Raw genomic sequence first — 22,909 nt, forward strand, 5'->3', positions numbered from 1 at the left:
ATAAAATCTTTATATGTCATTACCGCTTGGAAAGTCTTTCCTAGTCAAAATTCTATCAAAGAATCTTAAGAGGTACTTGGAAAGTATCTCCTTGTGTGTGATTAGCAAAAGCTAGAAGAAAAAAGAGAAACATGAGCGGTCTAATATAAAAAAATCTTAAATGAAACGAGTTGTTTACTATATAGTATCTTAATTTATCATAATAATAATAATTTAAAAAAACTGATATGTATGATTGTTTTATTGAAACATAACTCTGTAATGATGGTGAACTCACATTTATTGAACGGGTGATTAGGCTTTTGAACATCAAAGCTAAAAAGGCCGACATGAAATGAAAGAGTTGAAAATGAAAGATAAATTTGGTGAGGAATGTATTGTAAACAATAAAGCTACCATCTTGTCAAGAAAGCCATCAGTGCTGATTGGCTTTTCGTGAAAAGCATTTTCTTACTCAGCAACAACATTAGTTTCTTATTAAATTCTTGTCAAGGGGCGTTCTTGATTGTTATAACACATTTAGCTATTCTACAAACAATTGGGCTTTATTTGAAACTGCTTTTTTATATATAAAGATTGTTGTTTTCTTGGGCTGCTGCAACTTAACGGTGTATTCAACCATGGATTCTGCTTCAGTGAAAACGTTCCTGCTCGATGTTAGAGCTTCTGCGAATTCGTTGTTGTCGCAGTACGAGCCTCTGGTTCTGGTTTTTGCTGCTCTCTTTGCTCTCCTTGTCTCTTCCGCGCTTCAATGGACTATCCATGGCCTGCAGGAGAAGGGACTCAAAGCCACACTCCTAGGGTTATTCATGAGCTCCATCAAGTGAGTGACCCTTCTGCACAATAACACTCAGTTCCGCTATTATTTGTTAAATTTGGATATAATCTATAATTGTATTTGTTGGGTTTTGTTTATTTTTGTAAACTGCAGGTTGGTTCCTGGCGTCAAGAGTTACATCGAAGCTGAGAAGCAAAAGGTCTGTTTTTTATATATAAACATTTCACCTTTATTTCAATTTCAATTTTTTTGTTTTAAACTTTGATTTCTGGCACCTGTTGACTGGTTTCTGCTGCCAATTTATTCATTTTCTTGGGAGAAAGAATATTAGTGCCACACAGAACTTTGCATTTTGTTGTCCCTTGGAAGATGAACATGCAATGCAGTTCGTTCGGAGGCTGTCGATGTGCAATCAATAGTTCAGTTGTGATTTATTTTTAAGGAACTTTAATGAAAAGATTTCGTTACTTTAATGAAAAATTATATTTTTACATTAAAAAGTCAATCATAGTATTATTCATTTTACCTTTTATTTTATTTTGTCTTTATTTTTAAAACTTAAAATTTTTAAGCGTTTTTTGTTAGTTTTCCTTTACTTTTATCTCAAGGGTTTTATTGCCGGTCCCAAGCCCGGATAAAGGAGGAGGGGGAGGGCGTCAGGTAGTCGACAGCCGGCACTCCATGATCACGTCGAATCCTTATGAAAATGAATCCAGACCGAAATCGCGCTAAAGCTAGGGCGTCACCCGTAAGTGGCGCGCTGTGTGGCCCGAGCACAGTGATAAGTGAGCAAGGGTCGCTGTATCTCCATCGGCACCCGGATGCAGTGTTAAATGAGCAAGGGGGCTATATAAACTTCTTTTCGAACGACTCCACTCAAAGTTGTTTGGGAGCATATGCTCCTATCAACTTTACACGGGACACACAAAAGAAGTACTTTGATCCTATTAGACGGAGAAGGGTAAAGAAGTTAGGACAGAAGGGTAGAGTTCAAGAGAGCAAAATGCGTTTAGGAATGTGGAATATAGGAACCTTGACGGGAAAATTTATGGAAGTAGTAGAAGTTATGGTGAGGAGAAGGATAAATATTATGTGCCTACAAGAAACTAAGTGGGTTGGTCGTAAGGCAAAGGATCTAGAAAACTCAGGGTTTAAACTATGATATTCGGGCACAAATAGAACGAGAAACGGTGTTGACATCATCGTGGACAAGACCTTGACACAAGATGTTGTAGATGTCAAGATGGTAGGAGATAGAATCATGGCAATCAAGATTGTAATAGGACAAGAACTTATCAATGTGATTAGTGCGTACGCACCTCAAGTAGGGTTGGATACGAGTTCGAAGGAGAAATTTTGGGAAGACCTTGGAGACTTGGTGCAAGGAATTGCTCAGACGGAGAAGTTATTTATAGGAGGAGATTTAAATGGACACGTGGGCAGGGAGACAGGCAACTATGGAGGTTTTCATGGTGGCCATGGTTTTGGGGAGAGAAACGAGGATGGGGAAGCTATCTTGGATTTTGCAATGGCATATGATCTCTTCTTAGCCAACACCTTCTTTAAGAAGAGAGAAGAACATGTGATCACCTACAAGAGTGGGTCATCAAAAACACAAATAGATTTTCTTCTAATGAGGAAAGGGGATCGTATAACTTGTAAGGATTGCAAAGTTATACCAGGAGAGAGCGTGGCTAATCAACATCGCTTGTTGGTGATGGATGTACATATCAAAAGAGTGAGAAAAAAGAACAAGACTTGGAAGTGCCCAAGGACTAGATGGTGGAATCTAAAAGAAGAAAAACAAGTCATTTTCAAAGAGAAAGTAATCACCCAGTGTGTGTGGGATAGAGAGGGGGAAGCTAACCAAATGTGGGATTCCATGGCTAGTTGTATCCGAAAAGTAGCAAAAGAGGTATTAGGAGAGTCCAAGGGCTTTGCCCCACACCAAAAGGAATCTTGGTGGTGGAATGAGGAGGTACAAACAAAGGTGAAGGCTAAGAAGGAATATTGTAAAGCCTTATACAAGGATAGGATCGATGAAAATGGTGAAAGGTATAGAAAAGCGAAGCAAGAGGCGAAGAAAGCTGTGAGAGAAGCTAAGTTAGCGGCTTATGACGATATGTATAAGCGACTAGATACCAAAGAAGGAGAGTTGGATATCTATAAACTAGCTAGAGCAAGGGAAAAGAAGACAAGGGACCTAAACCAAGTGAGGTGCATCAAGGATGAGGATGGAAAGGTTCTTGCTACAGAGAACGCGGTTAAAGACAGATGGAACGGTTATTTTCATAATCTTTTCAATGAAGGACATGAAATGAGTGCTTCTTTAGGGGAGTTGAGTAACTCAGAAGAGTGTAGAAATTACTCTTTTTATCGTAGAATCCGGAAAGAAGAAGTGGTTGTAGCTTTGAAGAAGATGAAGCATAGAAAAGCAGTAGGCCCAGACGATATACCAATCGAAGTGTGGAAAGTTTTGGGAGAAACAGGTATAACATGGCTCACTGACCTTTTCAATAGGATTTTGAAAACGAAGAAGATGCCAAATGAGTGGCGAATGAGCACTTTGGTGCCTATCTACAAGAATAAGGGCGATGTACAAAATTGCATGAACTATAGGGGTATTAAGCTAATGAGTCATACAATGAAGCTCTGGGAGAGAGTCATTGAGCATAGATTGAGGCAAGAGACACGGGTTTTGGACAACCAATTCGGGTTCATGCCAGGGCGCTCAACCATGGAGGCAATCTATCTCTTACGAAGATTGATGGAAAGATATAGAGATGGGAAAAAGGATTTACACATGGTCTTTATAGATTTGGAAAAAGAGTATGATAGGGTCCCAAGAGACATTCTTTGGAGGATTTTAGAGAAGAAAGGAGTACGAGTAGCATATATCCAAGCTATACAGGATATGTATGAAGGAGCAAAGACTGCCGTAAGAACTCATGAAGGACAAACCGAAAGCTTTCCCATAACTGTAGGATTACATCAAGGCTCATCCTTAAGTCCTTACCTTTTTGCGTTGGTAATGGATGAGTTAACAGGACATATTCAAGATGATATTCCTTGGTGTATGCTTTTCGCAGACGATATAGTGTTGATAGATGAAACTCAGGAAGAGGTAAATGCAAAGCTTAACCTTTGGAGAGAAGTGTTGGAATCTAAAGGTCTTCGCCTAAGCCGATCAAAGACAGAATATATGGAGTGCAAGTTCAGTGCAAATGGAGGCCAAAACGAGTTAGGGGTGAGGATCGGAGATCAAGAAATACCAAAGAGCGACCGTTTTCGTTACCTAGGATCTATCCTGCAAAAGAACGGAGAATTAGATGGAGATCTCAACCATAGAATACAAGCTGGATGGATGAAGTGGAAGAGTGCATCCGGCGTGTTGTGTGACCGCCGTATGCCACTGAAGCTCAAGGAAAAATTTTATAGGACGGCAATAAGGCCGGCGATGCTGTATGGCACAAAATGTTGGGCGGTGAAGTATCAACACGTACACAAAATGGGTGTAGCGGAGATGAGGATGCTTCGTTGGATGTGTGGGCACACGAGAAAGGATAAGATTAGGAATGAGGATATTCGGGGTAAAGTAGGAGTAGCCGAAATTGAAGGAAAGATGAGAGAAAATCGGTTACGGTGGTTTGGACATGTGCAAAGAAGGCCTACTGACGCTCCGATTAGAAGATGCGACTATGGGACAGAGGTTCAGGGCCGAAGGGGTAGAGGAAGACCTAGGAAAACTTTGGAAGAGACCCTAAGAAAAGACTTAGAGTACTTGGATCTAACGGAGGACATGACACAGGACAGAACACAATGGCGTTCTAAGATTCATATAGTCGATCCCACTCAGTGACTTGGATTTTCCAAGTCTCCAACCGAGAAGTTTTCCTCACTCGGGAAATTAAGAGAACACTACCTCAACCTACATGCTCCACTCATAAAGCTTCAACATACAAGCTTCAACAAAAGAAAATTCAAAGAACTTAGCGAAGAAGGCTTTGGTGTATTTAACACAATACGTTGAAATGAAGGAAAACTTATTTATTGATATCCCCGATAAGTTACAAATATGTACATATACTTGAGTCAAAATAAACAAACAAGAGGGAGCCTTCACAAAGGTTGCTTAGGAGAAGTCTCAGCAGTCGGTAGAGCCCCAGAAAGAGAAGGCACCGGAGGGGGATCATTCGGAGCCTCAGTACTGGACAAAACCCTAGAAGGAGGAGGCATCAGAGGTTGATCATTTGGAGCTTCATTACGCGGTACAACCTCAGAAGACGAAGGCAATAAATGCCTTTGGAACAAACCCACAAATCTCTGATGATCAATTAAAACCTAACCATCAGATTCCTTCATCTGGTCAAGCTTCCTCTTCATGTTTGTAGCATAGTCATGCGCGAGCCGGTGCAACTGTTTATTCTCATGCTTGAGCCCTCTAATCTCCTGTTTGAGACTCATCACTTCAGCCGCCAATGATTCAACTTGGCGGGTTCGAGCAAATAGGCGTTGGGCCATATTAGACACAGAACCTGCACACTGAACACTGAGAGCCAGAGAATCCTTAACAGCCAACTCATCAGACCGTTTGGAAAGTAGTCTGTTATCTTTGGGAGTGAGAAGGTTCCTGGCCACTACCGCAGCGGTCATATCATTCTTCATCACGGAATCCCCAACGGTAAGAGGACCAGTAGGGGAGACGAAGGATGGGCGCCATATGTTGTCTGGAGAAGGCGGGGCTGCCTCTTCAATAAAGTTTAAGTTAAAACGACGGTCGGAGGGGCCAGACATTTTCAAAGGTGTTGAAGAGAGAAAAGGTCGGACAAATCAAGATCTTAGAAGTGCAAGAATGGAGCTTCTACTGGTGGATATTCAAGTGTGATTTGGAACTTAATGTCAGCCCCTATAAAAATCTGCACTCGACGAAGCTTCAGAAATCGAAGAGGCGCCTGCTCAGAAATCGAAGAGGCGTTTGCTTTCTCAAAAGTTGGGCTGCTTAGAGACCACGATGGTCGATCTTAGAAATCGAAGAGGCGTTTGCTTTCTCAAAAGCTAGGCTGCTCAAAGACCACGAAGGCCGATCTCAGAAATCGAAGAGGCTTGCTTTCTCAAAAGCTGGGCTGCTTAGAGACCACGAGGGCCGATCTCAGAAATCGAAGAGGCACCTACTTTTCCAGCCTTGTCAGCACCTGTCACACACACACTCAGCTTTGCGGAAATTATGGGCATTCTGTCGAAGATTTCTGGCGAAGTAGAAAGCACATGAATCGTACTGTTCAATCACCCACTTCCCACACGCAATAGTAACTCATGGGTACCACAGATAACTTTGCCAAAGTTCTCTGACAAAGTTGAGACACGTGAAGCTTGTAGCTCCCGCTACATCGCTCTGACCAAGAAGGGTAAAAGAATTGCAAAGAAACAACACTAACAAAGTTTAGACACATAAATTTTGAAGGTCTAGCTACCATATTATTACCCACAAGGGTAAAGGAACAGTACCACTGTTGGATAATTGGAAAGTCCCGGTGTGTCAACCTCTGTGCTTCGTGGCAAGGTAGACTAGCAAACATGCCCAACCTTTACTCACATTCGAGAAAACACTCCCAACAGGATTGCTTGCTCCAAAATCGAAGAGGCATCGCCCTCCGAATCTCGAGAGCCAGACTCCCAACATGATTACTTTCTCAAAAATCGAAGAGAGGGTAAAGGAACAGTACCACTGCTGGATAATTGGAAAGTCCCTGTGTGTCAACCTTTGTGCTTCGTGGCAAGGTAGACTAGCAAACATGCCCAACCTTTACTCACATTCGAGAAAACACTCCCAACAAGATTGCTTGCTCCAAAATCGAAGAGGTACCGCCCTCCGAATCTCGAGAGCCAGACTCCTAACATGATTACTTTATCAAAAATCGAAGAGATGGTAAAGGAACAGTACCACTGCTGGATAATTGGAAAGTCCCTGTGTGTCAACCTCTGTGCTTCGTGGCAAGATAGACTAGCAAACATGCCCAACCTTTACTCACATTCGAGAAAACACTCTCAACAAGATTGCTTGCTCCAAAATCGAAGAGGCATCGCCCTCCGAATCTCGAGAGCCAGACTCCCAACATGATTACTTTCTCAAAAATCGAAGAGACACCGCTATCCGAATCTCGAGAGCCAGACCCCCAGCAGGATTGCTTTCTCAAAAATCGAAGAGGCATCGTTCTCCGAATCTCGAGAGCCAGATCCCCGACAGGAGTGCTTGTTCGAAAACCGAAGAGGCACCACTTTCCCAACTTCAAGAGCTGGATCCCCTTGGATAAAGCTTGTCTGTAATCTTCACACGCAACAACAGCTTTCCAGATACCACAGACCACTTTTTCAAAGTGCTCTGACAGAGTTAAAACATGTGAAGCTGGCAGCTCTTACTACCGTGTTATGACCAAGCAGGGTAAAGGAATAGCATTATTACTTGATGTTAGGGAGACTCCTATATATGTCGACCTCCATCCCTAACGGACAGGCAGACCTGCAAAAATGCTCAACCCTTTCTCTTATCTGAGAGGGCACTCCCAACGAAGCTTTTCGAAATATTCAGCTTTCTTTCCCCCCGATAATACCTCTGTAAACAAGCTATACTAGAGCAAGAATATCTCATATCATCAGGGTTAAAAGCAAGAGTATCCCATATCATGCTTTTTCCCTGTCTTTTCATTTGGCCTTGTTCTTACCTGCAAGAGAAGGAGAAAGAGAGCAATCAGTCAGCACTTGGAATCAAGCTTCCAGCCAGGAACTGACTGCCTGGAACCCCTTACCTGATTACTTACCTGGCATTGCTCTCGAGTACTCATCTTCAACATCTTATGCTTCCAGGGAAGATACCGTATCTGCCTGAGGAACAAATAGGGCAAGTGAGAAGGATACAAGGAAGCATGTGGAGACAAGCGTAACAGCACACGTGCCGATACATCCACTACTCTGTCAAAAGCAAAAGTATCCCATATCAGCAGGGTAGAACGTACTCTAGATTTGATGGACTTGTTTTGACCCTCAAATTCTTCAGTCGGCCGTATACTCTGGAGGAAACCAGAAAACCCTCCAGCCCGGTTCAAGAATAAGCCTGTGGAAAGTTACTTCTTCAAAAGCAAAAGTATCCCATATCATATATTCTCATTTTTCTTCTCTTTATCCTTCATGCTGCCTGCAAGATAGGGAGAATGTGAACAATCAGCCGGAGCTCTGATTGCTTACCTTGTCTGTCACATCTTTCAGCAGATCCCCTAGCCCGGCGACTTGGGGGACTCCTACTACATGGTTTGTATCGCGCTTGACCAAGCCTGAAACTACAAGTAAGCTTCAAGTGAAATTGATACATTACCTTGTGCATCTCCACCAGTTACAGATACCACCCCTGGATGGAGGAAGAGTACTTCCAGAGAAGATGCCACATATACCTATGAGACAGATAAGGCAAGTCAAGACGATACCACACTCCGGTACTTAGAAGTTTCGTGGTTACAAGATCATTCTCCCACAATATTTCCTAATGTCATTTGTACTAAATCATTCACTTGTACCCACTAAAGGAGAGCTCACTAAAGGAGAGCTTGAACCTATGTACTTGTGTAAACCCTTCACAATTAATGAGAACTCCTCTATTCCGTGGACGTAGCCAATCTGGGTGAACCACGTACATCTTGTGTTTGCTTTCCTATCTCTATCCTTTTATATACTTATCCACACTAATGACTGGAGCAATCTAGCGAAGATCACAAAAAGTGACCGTTTTCGCTACCTATGATCTATCTTGCAAGAGAACGGAGAATTAGATGGAGATCTCAACCATAGAATACAAGCTGGATGGATGAGGTGTAAGAGTGCATCCGGCGTGTTGTGTGACCGTCGTAGGTCACTGAAGCTTGAGGGAAAATTTTATAGGACGGCAATAAGGCCAGCGATGTTGTATGGCACAAAATGTTGGGCGGTGAAACATCAACACGTACACAAAATGGGTGTAGCGGAGATGAGGATGCTCCGTGGGATGTATGGGCACACGAGAAATGATAAGATTGGGAATGAGGATATCCGAGGTAAAGTAGGAGTAGCCAAAATTGAAGGAAATATGAGAGAAAATCGGTTCCGGTGGTTCGGACATGTGCAAAGAAGGCCTACTGACGCACCGGTTCGAAAATGTGACTACGGGACAGAGGTTCAGGGCCGAAGGGGTAGAGGAAGACCTAGGAAAACTTTGGAAGAGACCCTAAGAAAAGACTTGAGTACTTGGATCTAACGGAGGACATGACACAAAACCGAGCGCAATGGCGTTCTAGGATTCATATAGCCGACCCCACTTAGTGGGAAAAGGCTTTGTTGTTGTTGTTGTTGTATTATCTTTAGTAAGGTCATCTCCAACCAAAGGAGGATCATATGACTCGTTTTAGTCCTATAGTCATTCAAAAAATTAATATTTTAATGATCAGTGTCATATCATATTTCTTACCATCTCAATCGAAGGGTCATAGGCCAAACATAGCCCTGTGACAAAAAATATCTCCAACTGAACAGACCAAAGGATCATAGGGTCAAACATAATTAATTATTTTAATTGAATTAATATAGTTACTTAAATTAAACTACCTCAATCATTTTTCGAGATTGAATGTCAATAATTTCTTGTCGATAAGGAATCTCAATAATGTTACGTTTCGAAGATCGAGTGCCACGTGTCGATCTGTGAGTAACTTTGCAGATTTCTTGTCGATAAGGAATCTCAATAATTTTACGTTTTGGATTTCGATTTGTTTTTTTATATTGTTTAATATTACTTAATGTTATTTAATGTTGTTTAATGGCTTAAGTAGTTATAGGAAGAAAAAAAATAGAATTTTTAAATTTAAATATAACGGCTAACTAGCGTCAACAACTAGCCTTTGGGATTCAAACTTTTGGACCGGCCGGGGCTGGCTGGTTTGGGCCAGCCCGCCCGATTCTCCTTTTGTGGTCCGGTGGGGCCCACGAATTCTTTGACCTAACCTTCGGTTGAAGACGATGTGCCATTTAGGACTATTTTCAACCTTATGGTCATCTTGTCTTGGAGATTTTCAAATTTCGTCCCTGCCGTCAACAAGTGACAAAATCTTTGGTTCCCAATAAAAAAACGCTGCACCCTTTCAGTCAGAAACTCGACGACTGATTGAACGATCACCCTATGTATATTGATACAGATGGCCATGGCGGATTCCACCGTCTCAATAAAAAACCCATCTTTCTCTCCTCCTCCGTCATATATGGCCGCCGCCGGCGGTCTAAATTTGCAACCGCAACCATACATTTTCCTGCCGCAGTCGGTGGAGCAGCTGCTGCGTCGAATTTGCGAAGAAAAAAAGCATCCCTGGCCAGAAGACGACGTTTTGCGGAGGCTGAGTTTTCTGACGGAGAAGCAGGCGCTCGAGCTTCTCCGTCAGATCGCCCGCGCCAAAGAAGTTAAGACTCTCAACGGCTACATCATCTGGCTCTGTCAGACCCAGTATTCCTCCTCCTCTCCTTCGCAATCTTCCCTTGCTTCTCAATTCCAAGGTTTCAGACTGATTGATGCAGTTGATTGTGACCATTGGTTTGGCTGACTGAATGTCTGAGAGTGTGTTGACTTGGGGGTGCAGGTGTGACTCTCAATCATCGCTGCTCCTCAGCTGTTGAGCAACCTGTGGCTATAGGCAATGCAGAAGCAGAGCTGGAAGCTTTGGGAGAACTTGAATTCAGAAAACAGTTTCTGATTCTAAATTACTCTGGAGGGTATGTCAAAGTTTGTTCTCTCTCTTTCTCTCTCTCTCTCTCTCTCTCTCTCTCTCTATCTGTTTGCTTATTAGGGTTTATCTCTCTGTTTGTTTACCGGGTCTCTCTGTCTGGTTGCATATTAGGGTTTCTCTCTCTCTCTCTCTCTCTCTCTCTCTCTCTCTCTGTGTTTGCTTATTGGGTTTTGTAGCTTACCTGCTTTTGGGTGTCTTCATGTTTGTTTGGTTCCTTTAGAAAGCAGTTGGGAAGTGTTATAGCGGCGGAGACTATTAGGAGTTGGAAAGATCTGCCAATGCATATATTTGAGACCAGAGTTTGGGAAGCTTTGGGTCGCAATCATATTGGCAAGGAAGACCGGCGTTTGGTGATTATGATCATTCTCTCTCTCTTCTGTGATTCTTGGTCTTGTGTGAATTAATGTTTTACCATAATCTTCGCTTAACTCTTGTCCTTTTTCGCTTTTTTCGGTGTATTGCAGACTTTTGAATGGGATTCTGGAAAAACACACCTCTATCATTGTTATGTTTCTTTGGATGGGAGTTGCAAATTCAAGGTTCTGTACATTCAACACCCACCCCTTCCCCCGCAGAAGTATATTTATAATCAGAAACATGAGTTTGCACACACACACAAAGGCAAAAGTTTAACAATGTGGTATATATCAGTAATTACTATGGGTGTTTCAAGTACTACTGATTAGTTTTCAAATTTCTAGATCATTGGTTAGGTGATTGGGTGGATTTTAGTTGAAAACTTAAAATGTAGCGTTTGATATATCTTCATGCTCTGAAAATGGACATCCTTTTTACTTGTGTTGATCTTAATAGCTCAGCAATGGGCACTAAATGTTATCCTATCACGTACCAATATATGCATTCAAATTTTTTAATGGTATTCATGTTGCCATTGCCAATGTTGTCATTTGGCAGACGTTGCATTTGTGATATGTTGTCATTTCCCTTGACTTTTTGTTCCAGGGTCCATTTCTAAACAAAGAAAGAACTCTCCTACAGAAAGTTTTAGGAGACGACAATGTTCTAATGATGAAATTTGCCGATGAGGGGAATGGGACAGGTCCCTCAAATTCTTACAATAATAAGTATGTTACATATCGCAAGGTTGCAAGAGAAGGGATTCTTGTAGGGTTGCGACGATTTCGTTTCTTTGGTACGCCTCTAATGCCTTCATATAAGGGATTTTTGAGATATTTCTCTTGGGTAGTTTTCTTGATTGAGTTCACAAGTCTAAGTACTTAATATGAATTATATGCTTAATATAACGCATGTTAACAATCTTAAGATGTATTGATGATCCTTTTCTCTATATTCTCCTTCTGTAAACACAAACATAGGATGATATGCATCTCCATGCTTTTTTACTGATTGTGTATGAGGAACCCTTGTTCTTGAATTCTTTTTCATTCTTCTCATGGTTTAGTTTTTGGGTACTATCGGTAAATCAACAAATTTTATCATAGACCATTTTTTCCTGGTGAATCTAAACCTGTATTTTCATACTTCAATATATTGAGGAACCTAACAGCATTGGTTTTTTCTTTGTCTATCTGCATACGGTTATGACTCAGTGTTCAAAGACGGTGGTAAAGAGGAAAAGAAAAAAAACCCAACTTCATCACCCGTGAAGTGTTATTTTGTCCGTATGGACTCTGATGCTTCAATTGACAGGGATGTATGGTATATGTTAACTAACAGAACAATTTATGAAGCAAGATCTCTTTTCATGCATGCGCATACTGTGTCTAGTGTGCCCACCTACATGGCTAGGTATGCAAATTTTTTTAGCACAAACAAATTCAATTCTTCTTTTCTTCTTTTCTTCTTTTTGTTTGGTCAGACAAACAATTTCTATTCAATTAGTATGTAGTGACAAGAATTATGCAGACATTATTCTTGTCATATTGAAGCATTGTTTACTTTATGAATTTTAAATTGCATCCTTGTTTCAAGTGCAGGTTTTCGCTTATTCTGTCAAAGACAATCAGATTTCCAGTAGATCTGTCAGTTGTGAATGTTGAGTTTGTTGATGAGGAATATTGTAGGGTATGATTCTTAAACTATTTTTCCAATGAATTATATTGATGAGGAATATTGTTGGTTCATTTTTCAATTTAAAAACCCAGTTTTTCGTTTCTTCTTTTTTTCTGTGAACTGCAGGATGAATCTGGTAACCTTATTTACAGAGATGACAAACCCCTTATACATACAGATGGCACTGGATTTATATCTGAGGATTTGGCTTTACTTTGTCCGAAGAACATATCCAATGGAAAGCGGATCAGTAATCAAAAAATCGAGGTTTGTCATTTTATATTTCAAAGTTAGAAATAGAAGTCAAGTAGAAATGCAGCCTTCTCGTCCATCCATATATCGCCCTATGCAAGAAGAGTTTGTTACACAGCTTAGAACTTCGTATGTTAAGCTAATATGTAGAATTGAGTAATCTTATTCCCCATAAGTATTTTCTAGTCTGAAAGTGCAAAAGTCTTCTACTCTTTTCATGGCTTATCCTTTGACTTGTGATGTCAGAGACTTCCGAATCATAATGAACCTGATGGCAACGGTCTGGAAAAGAAACAGCCAGGTTCTAGAATTGGGGAACTGGTATGTAGATGTAGAGTATTGCAATATCTTTTCTCTTTTCAAGATTCTGATAAGCTTACATATTTGGTCGGCAATGTATTTTCATTTCCTTTTGCTCTTATCTTCCCTCCTTGCAGCCTTTGCTCATACAGTTCCGACTGTTTTACAAAGGCTGTGCTGTCAAGGGAACGTTTCTTGTCAACAAAATGGTATGGTTTCTATCATTTTCTTATAGAATAGAAAACATGATGCTGTTAGCTTTATGAAAAAACACCTCACTGTTAATTGAATTATCTCAATTGGGACATTTTGTTGTATTGTTCAAGTCGAGGTCACACACCAGTCTAACGTCTTTGATTAAATTATTTGTTTCATTTTCGAAGTAAATTGATGTAAAACAATATAATAAGAAGTTTATGCCTAGTAGTTATGCAAATTTTTGGGAATAGTTATATGTGCTAATTTGGTTGTTTTCTCTTCATTCTCTTAGTTTTACCATATTGTACGCCATTTTCAATTTTCTATATTAAACCTTGTAGCTGCCACCGAAAACAGTCCAGATTCGACCTTCAATGGTTAAAGTTCAGATAGATCCAGAACTTTCAGATAATGAAACAGTGAATGCATTAGAGATAGTTGGAACAAGGTAAATCCTTCAACTAACACTAATATTTGCATAATTTGTGTTCCTGTTGCTTAGCAACTGGGGTGAACACACATTAAAATTTAAGGGCTCCTGTTTTAATGTTCAAGCAGTCAAAGTTCACAGAAAAAGGAAAATGGGGGGGGGGGGGGGGGTGCATTTATGTGTCTAACACTACTATTGGTTAATTAACATCTTAACTTCAGTTTTTATCTTCCAGTATTCCACCTGGGAAGTCATATTTATCGAGGAATTTAATTGCGCTTCTATTCCATGGAGGGGTGCCAAAAGAATATTTCTTGGAAATACTTGAGAGAGCTTTGGAAGATGCTCATAGTGTTTTCTGCAATGCGCGTACCGCACTCAAAGGTGTTAAGTTTTACCATGACCTTGTTATCTGCCTTTGGGATAAATAACAAACTAGAATCCTATTTCTTTTGTGGATCAAATAGCATTCTAGTTCCTTGATTCCCCCATTCATTTTTTTATTTGCAGTTGCCGTTAACAATGGTGAGATTGATGACAATTCCAATACGGCAAGAATGATCCTATGCGGTATTCCCTTAGACGAATCATATTTGCAATATCGTCTATCGATATTAATAAAAGAGGAAATGAAAGGTCTTAGAAGAGGGAAACTGTATGTTCCCGATTGCTATTACTTGATGGGGACAGCTGATCCAACCGGGATTCTAGAGAAAGACGAAGTTTGCATTATCCTGTATGTATTATTTCTGGCCCATTTTCCTCCCCGGTTATGTCAAATCATGCAAGAATTTGATAGCATATTTGAAATCGATATCTCTAGCAATGGTGTAACATTGAAATGTATTGTCTATGATTTCCGTAACTGTATTATTTCTGTAAATTTGTTACTTATACATGTTTTCTTTCTTGATTATCTATCCTATCCTATGTTAGTTTTGTTCATCTATGTAGAGTTTTGAGTCGCTGAATATAGTTCACTTATACTTTTGATGGAATTTTTTCGGCCTAATGAAACGATATATGCAGTGACAGCGGACAAATTTCGGGCAAGGTATTAGTGTATCGGAATCCTGGTTTGCACTTCGGGGATATTCATGTTTTGAAGGCCACTTATTTGAAGGAGTTAGAATATGTTGTTGGAAATGCCAAGTATGCTATATTTTTCTCTCGCAAAGGTCCGCGTTCTGTAGCTGATGAAATAAGTGGTGGAGATTTTGACGGTGATCTCTACTGGGTTTCAAGAAACCCTCAGGTTGGTTGTTGCATAAAGTTCTGTTTCTACTTTCTACCCAGTTGTGTTTTTGTTTGTAACACTTTGTGACCGGAAATTCGGAATTACTTCCAGCTACTGGAGTATTTCAAACCCAGTGAACCTTGGGTTCCGGCTTCTTCAGCTCCTAAAGCTGCCAGTGTCAAACCAGCTAAGCTTTCGAAAGAAGACCTAGAAGAGCAGCTTATAAATCTGTTTTTGACAACTAGATTTAAACCAAGGTATGCATTTGACTTTGTTTTGTAGCAATTTGAATTGTATTACATTTAGTCCTGGTTGATTTTATGGACGGTGAATCTCACCTTGTTGTCGGAGTAATTAAGCAAGCATTTCTTCTGTCTCAGTTATGCAATGAGTGAGGCAGCTGATAGCTGGCTGGCTATGATGGATCGCTACTTGACCCGAGGAGATAGTAGCATTGATGAGAACTTGGTGAAGAACATACTGCGTTTGGTTGATATATACTATGATGCGCTAGATGCGCCAAAGAAGGGTGGAAAGGTTAGTTTTATTTTTTGTTGCTTCACTTGTGTCTCCAGTGCTTTGCCTTGAAATTGGGTTTTTTACTTGTTGAGTGACAGGTCGAAGTTCCCAAAGACTTGAAAGTGTCCAAGTTTCCTCATTACATGGAAAAGAAAAATTCTTACCGTTCAACTTCGATTTTAGGATCGATTTATGACACGGTGAACGAGTACCAACCAGACGACCCCTCAACCAAAGGTGATAAAAGTATTCTAATATTTGCGACCCGTGAGAAAATAATAGTTTTAACTTGCTCTACCTCTTTACCTCTCTTCAGAAGTTAAAAAACTTCCCATTTTCGACGTTGACGTCCCTGAGGAGTGCTTGATCAAATGGAGGGAACAATACAAACAGTACAGGCGTGACATGACCTCCGCATTGCGAGATGATGATCGAGAGGGGAAGAATCAGGCTGCCGGGGAGGTCATAACAAAGTATAGAGAGGTGAGATTGTAGATACATGTTCGTAATTGAATATGAACAAACAATTTGGGACAACTAGTAACATATTCGGATTTCTGGCTGTAGATTCTGTACGGTGGTGATGATTTCGACAAGAGCACAAGGCCGATGGGTGAAATATTTGACGAGGCGATCGCGATATATAATATCTGTTACGACTATGCCAGGAGTGCAGGTGTAAGTAAATGCGTGTTTGCATGGAAAGTTGCAGGGTCAGCTCTCATCAAACTTCACTTGATCAAACAAGGTGATGCATGCCCTTTTCTGGTGTCACCCGCTGTCTTGAAGGATATTCTGTAACTAAGAAATGGATCTTGTAATCTAGCTAGCCTTTAATGACTGTTTATGGTCAAGAAATGTTGTATATATAAATCCATGGTTCCTAACTAGTTTGGAATCACAAGCTCAAATGTTGAGAATAAAATCTACCGTAAATTGAAGATACTAGCAACTTGAAGATACTAGCAACTTTCTCACTTGTTTATTTTTTATTTACTTTTTGAATCATTTGTTTTATCTTATAATTTGCATGATAATCGGAATCATCTATTTCTAGATCACTTTTTAAAATCAACTAAATTTGAAATCGTTTAATCAATAAACTTGGATGCAATCATGCAAGGGAGTCAACTCCACAATCCTAAATAACTTGCTTAAAAACCATCTGCATTCTGCACTCTATTAAACATTAAACACTCGCGTTTGAACCCTAATTGGAATATGATAGATAAGGACCTTGGGAAGTGTATGTCCAGAGGACGTCTGTGCAAGAACGTGATCGGGACTATCTCCACCAGATGTCATGCTTCAATCCAAACGTGCCCTAATCTGGAAAACCCACCTCAGTTTCCTGCGAACCACGTGGAAAAGAAAACTCACTGGACAAACACTGCATCTGTCATGGCCGGCCCTATCTTAAACAAACCGATAATGTTAGGAAGATTAAAATTTTAAATTAAATGATGTGTTACTGATAAGAAATAAGTATGTTAATCAACATTTAAATAATAATTTAATGATCAATCACCATCTTATTTGGTTTACAAATTTGATAAATTTTTTTAATCTCCTTAACATTACCTAAACAAACACGCAACTCAAAATTCAAATGATGAAATTAAATAGTTCAATATAAAAAAAAATCTTATCAAATGATATGAAAGTTTGACTCGTTATCCAGTTAGTTAGAGTTTATAAAAAGTAATACTTCTATTGATTACTGAAATTTTAATCCCGACAACTTGAAAACGTGATATGTTAATAATTGTGTTGGTTGGTGGTAGTGAGTGGTGTCTCAAGATACGTGGTTGTGTGATGGAATCACAATGCAAGAAAGTAAATTAAGTAGAAGAATACAAAGGAAGAAGCAGAAACTAGAATAATGTGTAATGATGTATTATTCTTTTAAGTTTTAAATGGTTAAGCAAAGGGTGGTTTATGAGAATGCCAACTACTACATGTAAGAATTAAGTTGCCTGAATTTAAATCCATTTTAATTGGTGAAATTAAAATTTTCGACAAACTGTTGAAGACCTTAATCATAATGTACTTGTATGTATAATAAAAAAATGATGAAAGTTACAAAAAGAAATGGTATCCGAGTACTTATCCTCATCTTGCTATTTTGCATGATATCCGAGTTGCTTAATTTTTAGATTACTCTTTAATGATCAATTTTTCAAAAGACACGTTTTGATATAGACGTCTCGTTTTTAAATGTCATTAACTAAACACTTATTTCTTTTGCAAATTTGATTAAACAGTTTCCTTACAATTTTGGTGTTTAATTTTGTTTCACTAGAAGTCTATTCACGTTAATTAGCATTCCCTTTTTTTCTCCTACTTTTATGCATCTCTTATTATGATGATTTAAGATTGTTTTATTTTTTTTAAATGTTTATTTTAGTAAATTAAATAGAATGTAACAAAACTCGTTGTCAGGTACGTTTGGTTATAGTAGTACATTTGATTATAATGATACATTTGGTTACTTGGTACATTTGAATTTTTGGTCCATTTGGCTTCTTGGTACATTTGAATTTTTGGTACATTTGGTTTCTTGGTACATTTCAATTTGTGGTACATGTGTGTACCATACTTGACTAATCCCGAAACTACCAAGCACCGGTCAACATCATACCTTCAAGGACCCACTGAGGGGTTCATGCTGAGGCACCCCTGCTGAAGCACAAGAGTTTCTCTCCAACTAGGAGGCCAATCACATCACGACACATGTCAACGTCAGAATAAAGCTCATAGAGTCCCACATCGACCGCGAACGAAAATTGGAAACTCTTCTCAACTATAAAAGAAGATCATTCTCCTACAGTTAATTCCTAATGTCATTATTGTACTTAAACTAGTCATTAGAACTCACTAATGATGATTATGTTTGAACCTATGTATTTGTGTAAACCCTTCACTATTAATGAGAACTCCTCTACTTCGTGGATGTAGCCAAACTTAGGGTGAACCACATACATCTTGTGTTTGCTTCCCTATATCTATTTCTTTACATACTTATCCTCACTAGTGACTGGAGCAACCGAGCGAAGGTCACAAACTTGACACTTTACGTTGTTCCAAAGTCTTCACCGATTTTATGCATCAACAGTGCATTTAATTTTTGGTACATTTGAATTTTTGATAAGTTTGTTTTCAAAACATAAGTTTTACTATTTTTTTCCTAATAATGAGGAATCACTTTAATTAATTATTTTTTTATACAAAAAGTCGTTAACAATGTAAAAGTTTAAATTACTTTAATTAATTATTTTTTTTATAGAAAGGATCATTAAAACGTAGGAGTTTAAAGGACCAGAAAAATAAAATTTCCTATATTGTAGGCAATTAGTTACAAGGTGAAGTGAAGATGCCTGTAAACAAATTATATGTAATTTAAAAAAATAGAAAAATGTTGATGTGGCAATTGGTCAAAGCCTCTTAATCAAATTTTAGAAAGGAACCAATGTTTGATCTAAAATGTATTGAAAAAACTGTAAGGGGTTCTAATTTCTCCTTTTCAAAAGGAACCAGATTCGAAATCATTTCGGCATCTAACTATTATACAATAATCATGCCATATTATTCAGTTAAAAACTGAAATATTAAGAGTGTTAATCGAGCTGTTAAATACATTTTATTTGTAGAATTAGTCTCTAACAATTAATTAGAAATAATAGTACGATAATATAATTTAAAAGGAGAACCGAAAATAGATAAACGAAGATAAAATAGTAAGGAAAATTTTATTTGTACTCGTATAACTTCTTTCTACACCTGACTTACTCTTTGCATCCATTTGATTTTTAACTAAAATATAAATATTTCTTTAACCCCAAATTTATTGCTTAAAATACCCTCACAAATCCAATTCAATATGAAAATTTATCTTTACTACCATATGATTTTTAGCACTATTATTATAGAAATTATGGCTTTAATTTGTAATGTATTTCATAAGTTTAATGTACAATGGTTCAAGTATATATAAGGAAGGAGGAAGAAAGAAAGAAAGAAGATAGAAAGGTGAAATGGCTACTGCAAGCAGCCGACAAAGACAGAGAAAAAAGCAAAGCTAACTAGCCTAGTCTAAAGCCTTACAACAACAACTTTCATCAATCAATCATCTCCCTTAAATCAAGGAAAAGAGAAGTAGCCTAGTCTAAGCCTTACAACAAAGTAGCCTAGTCTAAGCCTTACAATAACAATTTTAAGCAATCAATCATCTCCCTTAAATCAAGGAAAAGACTAACCCTAGAGAACATGGTAGCTGACTCTAGAGGCCAAAATATACTCAACACTTTCAACAATTATAATGACATTAAATTGCATTGGAGCGTTCATCCTCAAGTCCCAAAGCTTAATTTTCTTCTCTTTCCCAGATTTCACCATGAGATGCTATTATGGCGGAATGCGATTGCAGAGACGAGCTCCCTGTGACACAGAAGTCTAAGTAGAGGACCAGAGCTTGTAGGCTTCCACATGAAAACTATACCAAGTGATTGACCCAAAGCAACAACCCCATTTTAGGGGTTCACATGTTAGCGATTAAGAAGGAAAAATGCATATTTCTCAGACAAGAAGAAGAACTGAAACAAGGAATTTCGAGCAAGAAAATTTAGAGAGAGTTACTCTGCAACTTCTTCATCTATTTCTAAGAGTGAGCTTACAAAACATGAGAGCACGCATACCAACAAAATAACTGTTGGTAAAGAGAAAGAGAGAGAGACAGATCCTCAATTCAATCTCAACCATCCATTTACATTGCTTAGATTACAACACTTGTCCACTATCAAGTCCTATGAGACTTAACTAGCACATTAACACTCCTCATAAATTGTGAACAGATCTTACTCCCAATTGCTCTTTGAGATGATAAAACTGTTCCTTGGCCAGTGCCTTTGTGAATATATCTGTTACTTGATATTTGGTTGGACAATACACTAAGTTGATGATTCCATTTTGCAAAGCTTCCTTGATAAATTGATACCTTCGGTTGATGTGCTTAGTTTTCTGGTGAAAGACGGGATTCTTGGTGATTGCAATAGCATAGATGCTATCACTATTCAAAGGTGTTGCCACAGTCTGTGTTTCACCAAAATCTTCCAACACAAACCTTAGCCAAGTTGCTTGTGCAGTAGCTTCCACTGCACTGATGTACTCTGCTTCAGCTGTGGATTATGCAACACAATGTTGCTTAATTGAGGACCAAGAAAATACCCCACTTCTGAAAGTGAATGCATATCCTGAAGTGTTTCTCATATCATCTTCGGATCCACTCCAGTCACTGTCACAGAATCCAAATAGCATTGTACCTTGACTTTTCTTGTACTCTAAACCATAGTCTAAGGTTCTTTGTATGTACCTCAGCACCCTTTTAGCAGTTCCATAGTGCTTATTAGTTGAGCAGTGCATAAACCTTGCTAATAAGCAAGAAGCATACATGATATCTGGCCTAGTTGCAGTAAGATACAACAAACTACCAACAATTTTCCTGAACTGAGCTGCATCAACAGCTCCACTATCATCATCATCATCATTTCTCAGTTTATCTCTTGGAACAAGTGGAGTACTAACAGGTTTACAATCCTGTAATCCAAAATTTTTAAGTAAAGAAGTAGCATACTTCTTTTGATGAATGAAAATGCTGTGTTCAGTTTGCATAACCCCCATTCCAAGGAAGTGGTGCAACAAACCCAAATCTGTCATTTCAAACTTATGCATCATATCAACCTTGAATTTTTCTATCCTTTCAATGTTACTACCAGTATAAATGATATCATCAACATAAACTGACACAATAAATATTCCTTTACCCTTCTCCCCTTTTGTATACAAAGTTGCTTCACTATCATTCTTCTTGAAACCACACTCTTCAAAATAAGCATCAATTTCACTGTACCAAGCCCTTGGTGCTTGTTTCAGTCTATACAAAGCTTTGTGCAACTTGTACACCTTGTCTTCTTCTCCTTTTACAATAAACCCATCTGGTTGATCCACATACACCTCTTCTTGGAGTACACCATTCAAGAAAGCAGACTTAACATCTAGTTGAAATAGCTGCCAATTGTTCTTTGCAGCTAGAGCAATTAATGTTCTTATTGTGTCCAACCTTGCAACAAGAGCAAATGTCCCGTTGTAATCCACACCAGGCTTTTGTGCATATCCCTTGGCTATCAACCTTGCTTTGTGTTTCTGCACAGATCCATCCAAGTTCAGCTTTGTCTTGTATATCCATTTTACTCCAATCACTGGCTTGTCAAATGGTTTATCCACCAAGTTCCAGGTCTGATTTTTCTCTATTCTATTAATTTCATCTTGTATTGTAGCCTTCCATGCTTCATCTTGTGCAGCCTCATCAAAGCTTTCAGGTTCAACAATGCACAGATTGCAATGTTCATATACCTCACTCAGATTTCTCCATTTCAAAGGTGTTGAATCAAATGCTTCAGTATCCACCGGATGTATTTGTACACTTGCACCCTGAGCTCTTGATCTTTCACAAGAAATATGAGATGATATCTTGGTAGACTCTTCAACTTCACTAACATTTGTTTCTTTAAACTCAGATGGAATTAGAGGAACACAGATTTCCTTCACTTTGTTTTCTTCCCAATCCCATTTCCCATTCTCATCAAACACTACATCTCTAGACACAATCACCTTCATTGTGGTTAGATTTAGAATTCTATATCCCTTCTCACAAGCTCCATATCCAATAAAAACTCCTTTTACACTTGATGCTTCCAGTTTATGTCTCAAATCTCCAGGTATTAGAGAATAACATACAGCTCCAAATACCTTGAGATGTTTAATCCCTGGTCTTCTTCCACTATAGGCTTCAAATGGTGTGACACAGTTTAATGCACTTGTAGGACACCTGTTTAATAAGTAGACTGCAGTGTTAACTGCCTTTCCCCATAATTTGTAGGGTTTCTCATGCAGCATGCTTTTGGCCATTTCCACTATTATCATGTTCTTCCTTTTTGCCACTCCATTTTGCTGTGGAGTATAGGACACATTGAGTTGTCTTTCCATCCCAATTGATTCACAAAATGCATTAAATTCAATGAAGGTGAATTCTCCACCTCTATCACTTCTCAATTTCTTCAAAGAGTAACCACATTGCAGTTCAACCATTGCTCTAAACTTCTTGAATATCCCAAATACTTCTGATTTATTCCTCATAAAATAGACCCAACACATTCGTGAATAATCATCAATGAACATGGTGGTTGGAACCTTCATAAGTCCACATACATCCGAATGTATCAGTTCCAATGGTTCCTGTGCTCTCCATGTGATCTCCTTTGAAAATGGCTCCTTATGATGTTTCCCAAGTACACAACCTTGACACACATCAT

At 38.9% G+C, this 22,909-nt stretch overlaps 1 protein-coding gene across 2 annotated transcripts; it reads left to right on the forward strand.

Annotated features, from left to right (window-relative positions):
* Positions 1-329: 329 nt before the first annotated feature.
* LOC103400768 (probable RNA-dependent RNA polymerase 3) lies at positions 330-16,483 on the forward strand. Of its 2 annotated transcripts, none has more exons than XM_070814918.1 (21): positions 330-823; positions 932-977; positions 9,991-10,342; positions 10,426-10,558; positions 10,793-10,922; positions 11,037-11,111; positions 11,536-11,725; positions 12,129-12,342; positions 12,531-12,618; positions 12,733-12,873; positions 13,105-13,179; positions 13,296-13,367; positions 13,698-13,804; positions 14,022-14,170; positions 14,297-14,522; positions 14,816-15,041; positions 15,135-15,280; positions 15,404-15,560; positions 15,641-15,779; positions 15,859-16,025; positions 16,110-16,483. In XM_070814918.1, exons 1-21 carry the CDS (start codon positions 621-623, stop codon positions 16,341-16,343), a joined length of 3,270 nt encoding a protein of 1,089 aa, XP_070671019.1. In that variant the 5' UTR covers positions 330-620; the 3' UTR covers positions 16,344-16,483. The 2 variants fall into 2 exon arrangements, with proteins under 2 accessions (XP_070671019.1, XP_028949678.2); XM_029093845.2 differs by having other exon boundaries at positions 12,144-12,342.
* The last annotated feature ends 6,426 nt before the right edge of the window (positions 16,484-22,909 follow it).

Source organism: Malus domestica, chromosome 15 (genome assembly GCF_042453785.1).
Source record: "Malus domestica chromosome 15, GDT2T_hap1".
NCBI classification, from domain to species: domain Eukaryota; kingdom Viridiplantae; phylum Streptophyta; class Magnoliopsida; order Rosales; family Rosaceae; genus Malus; species Malus domestica.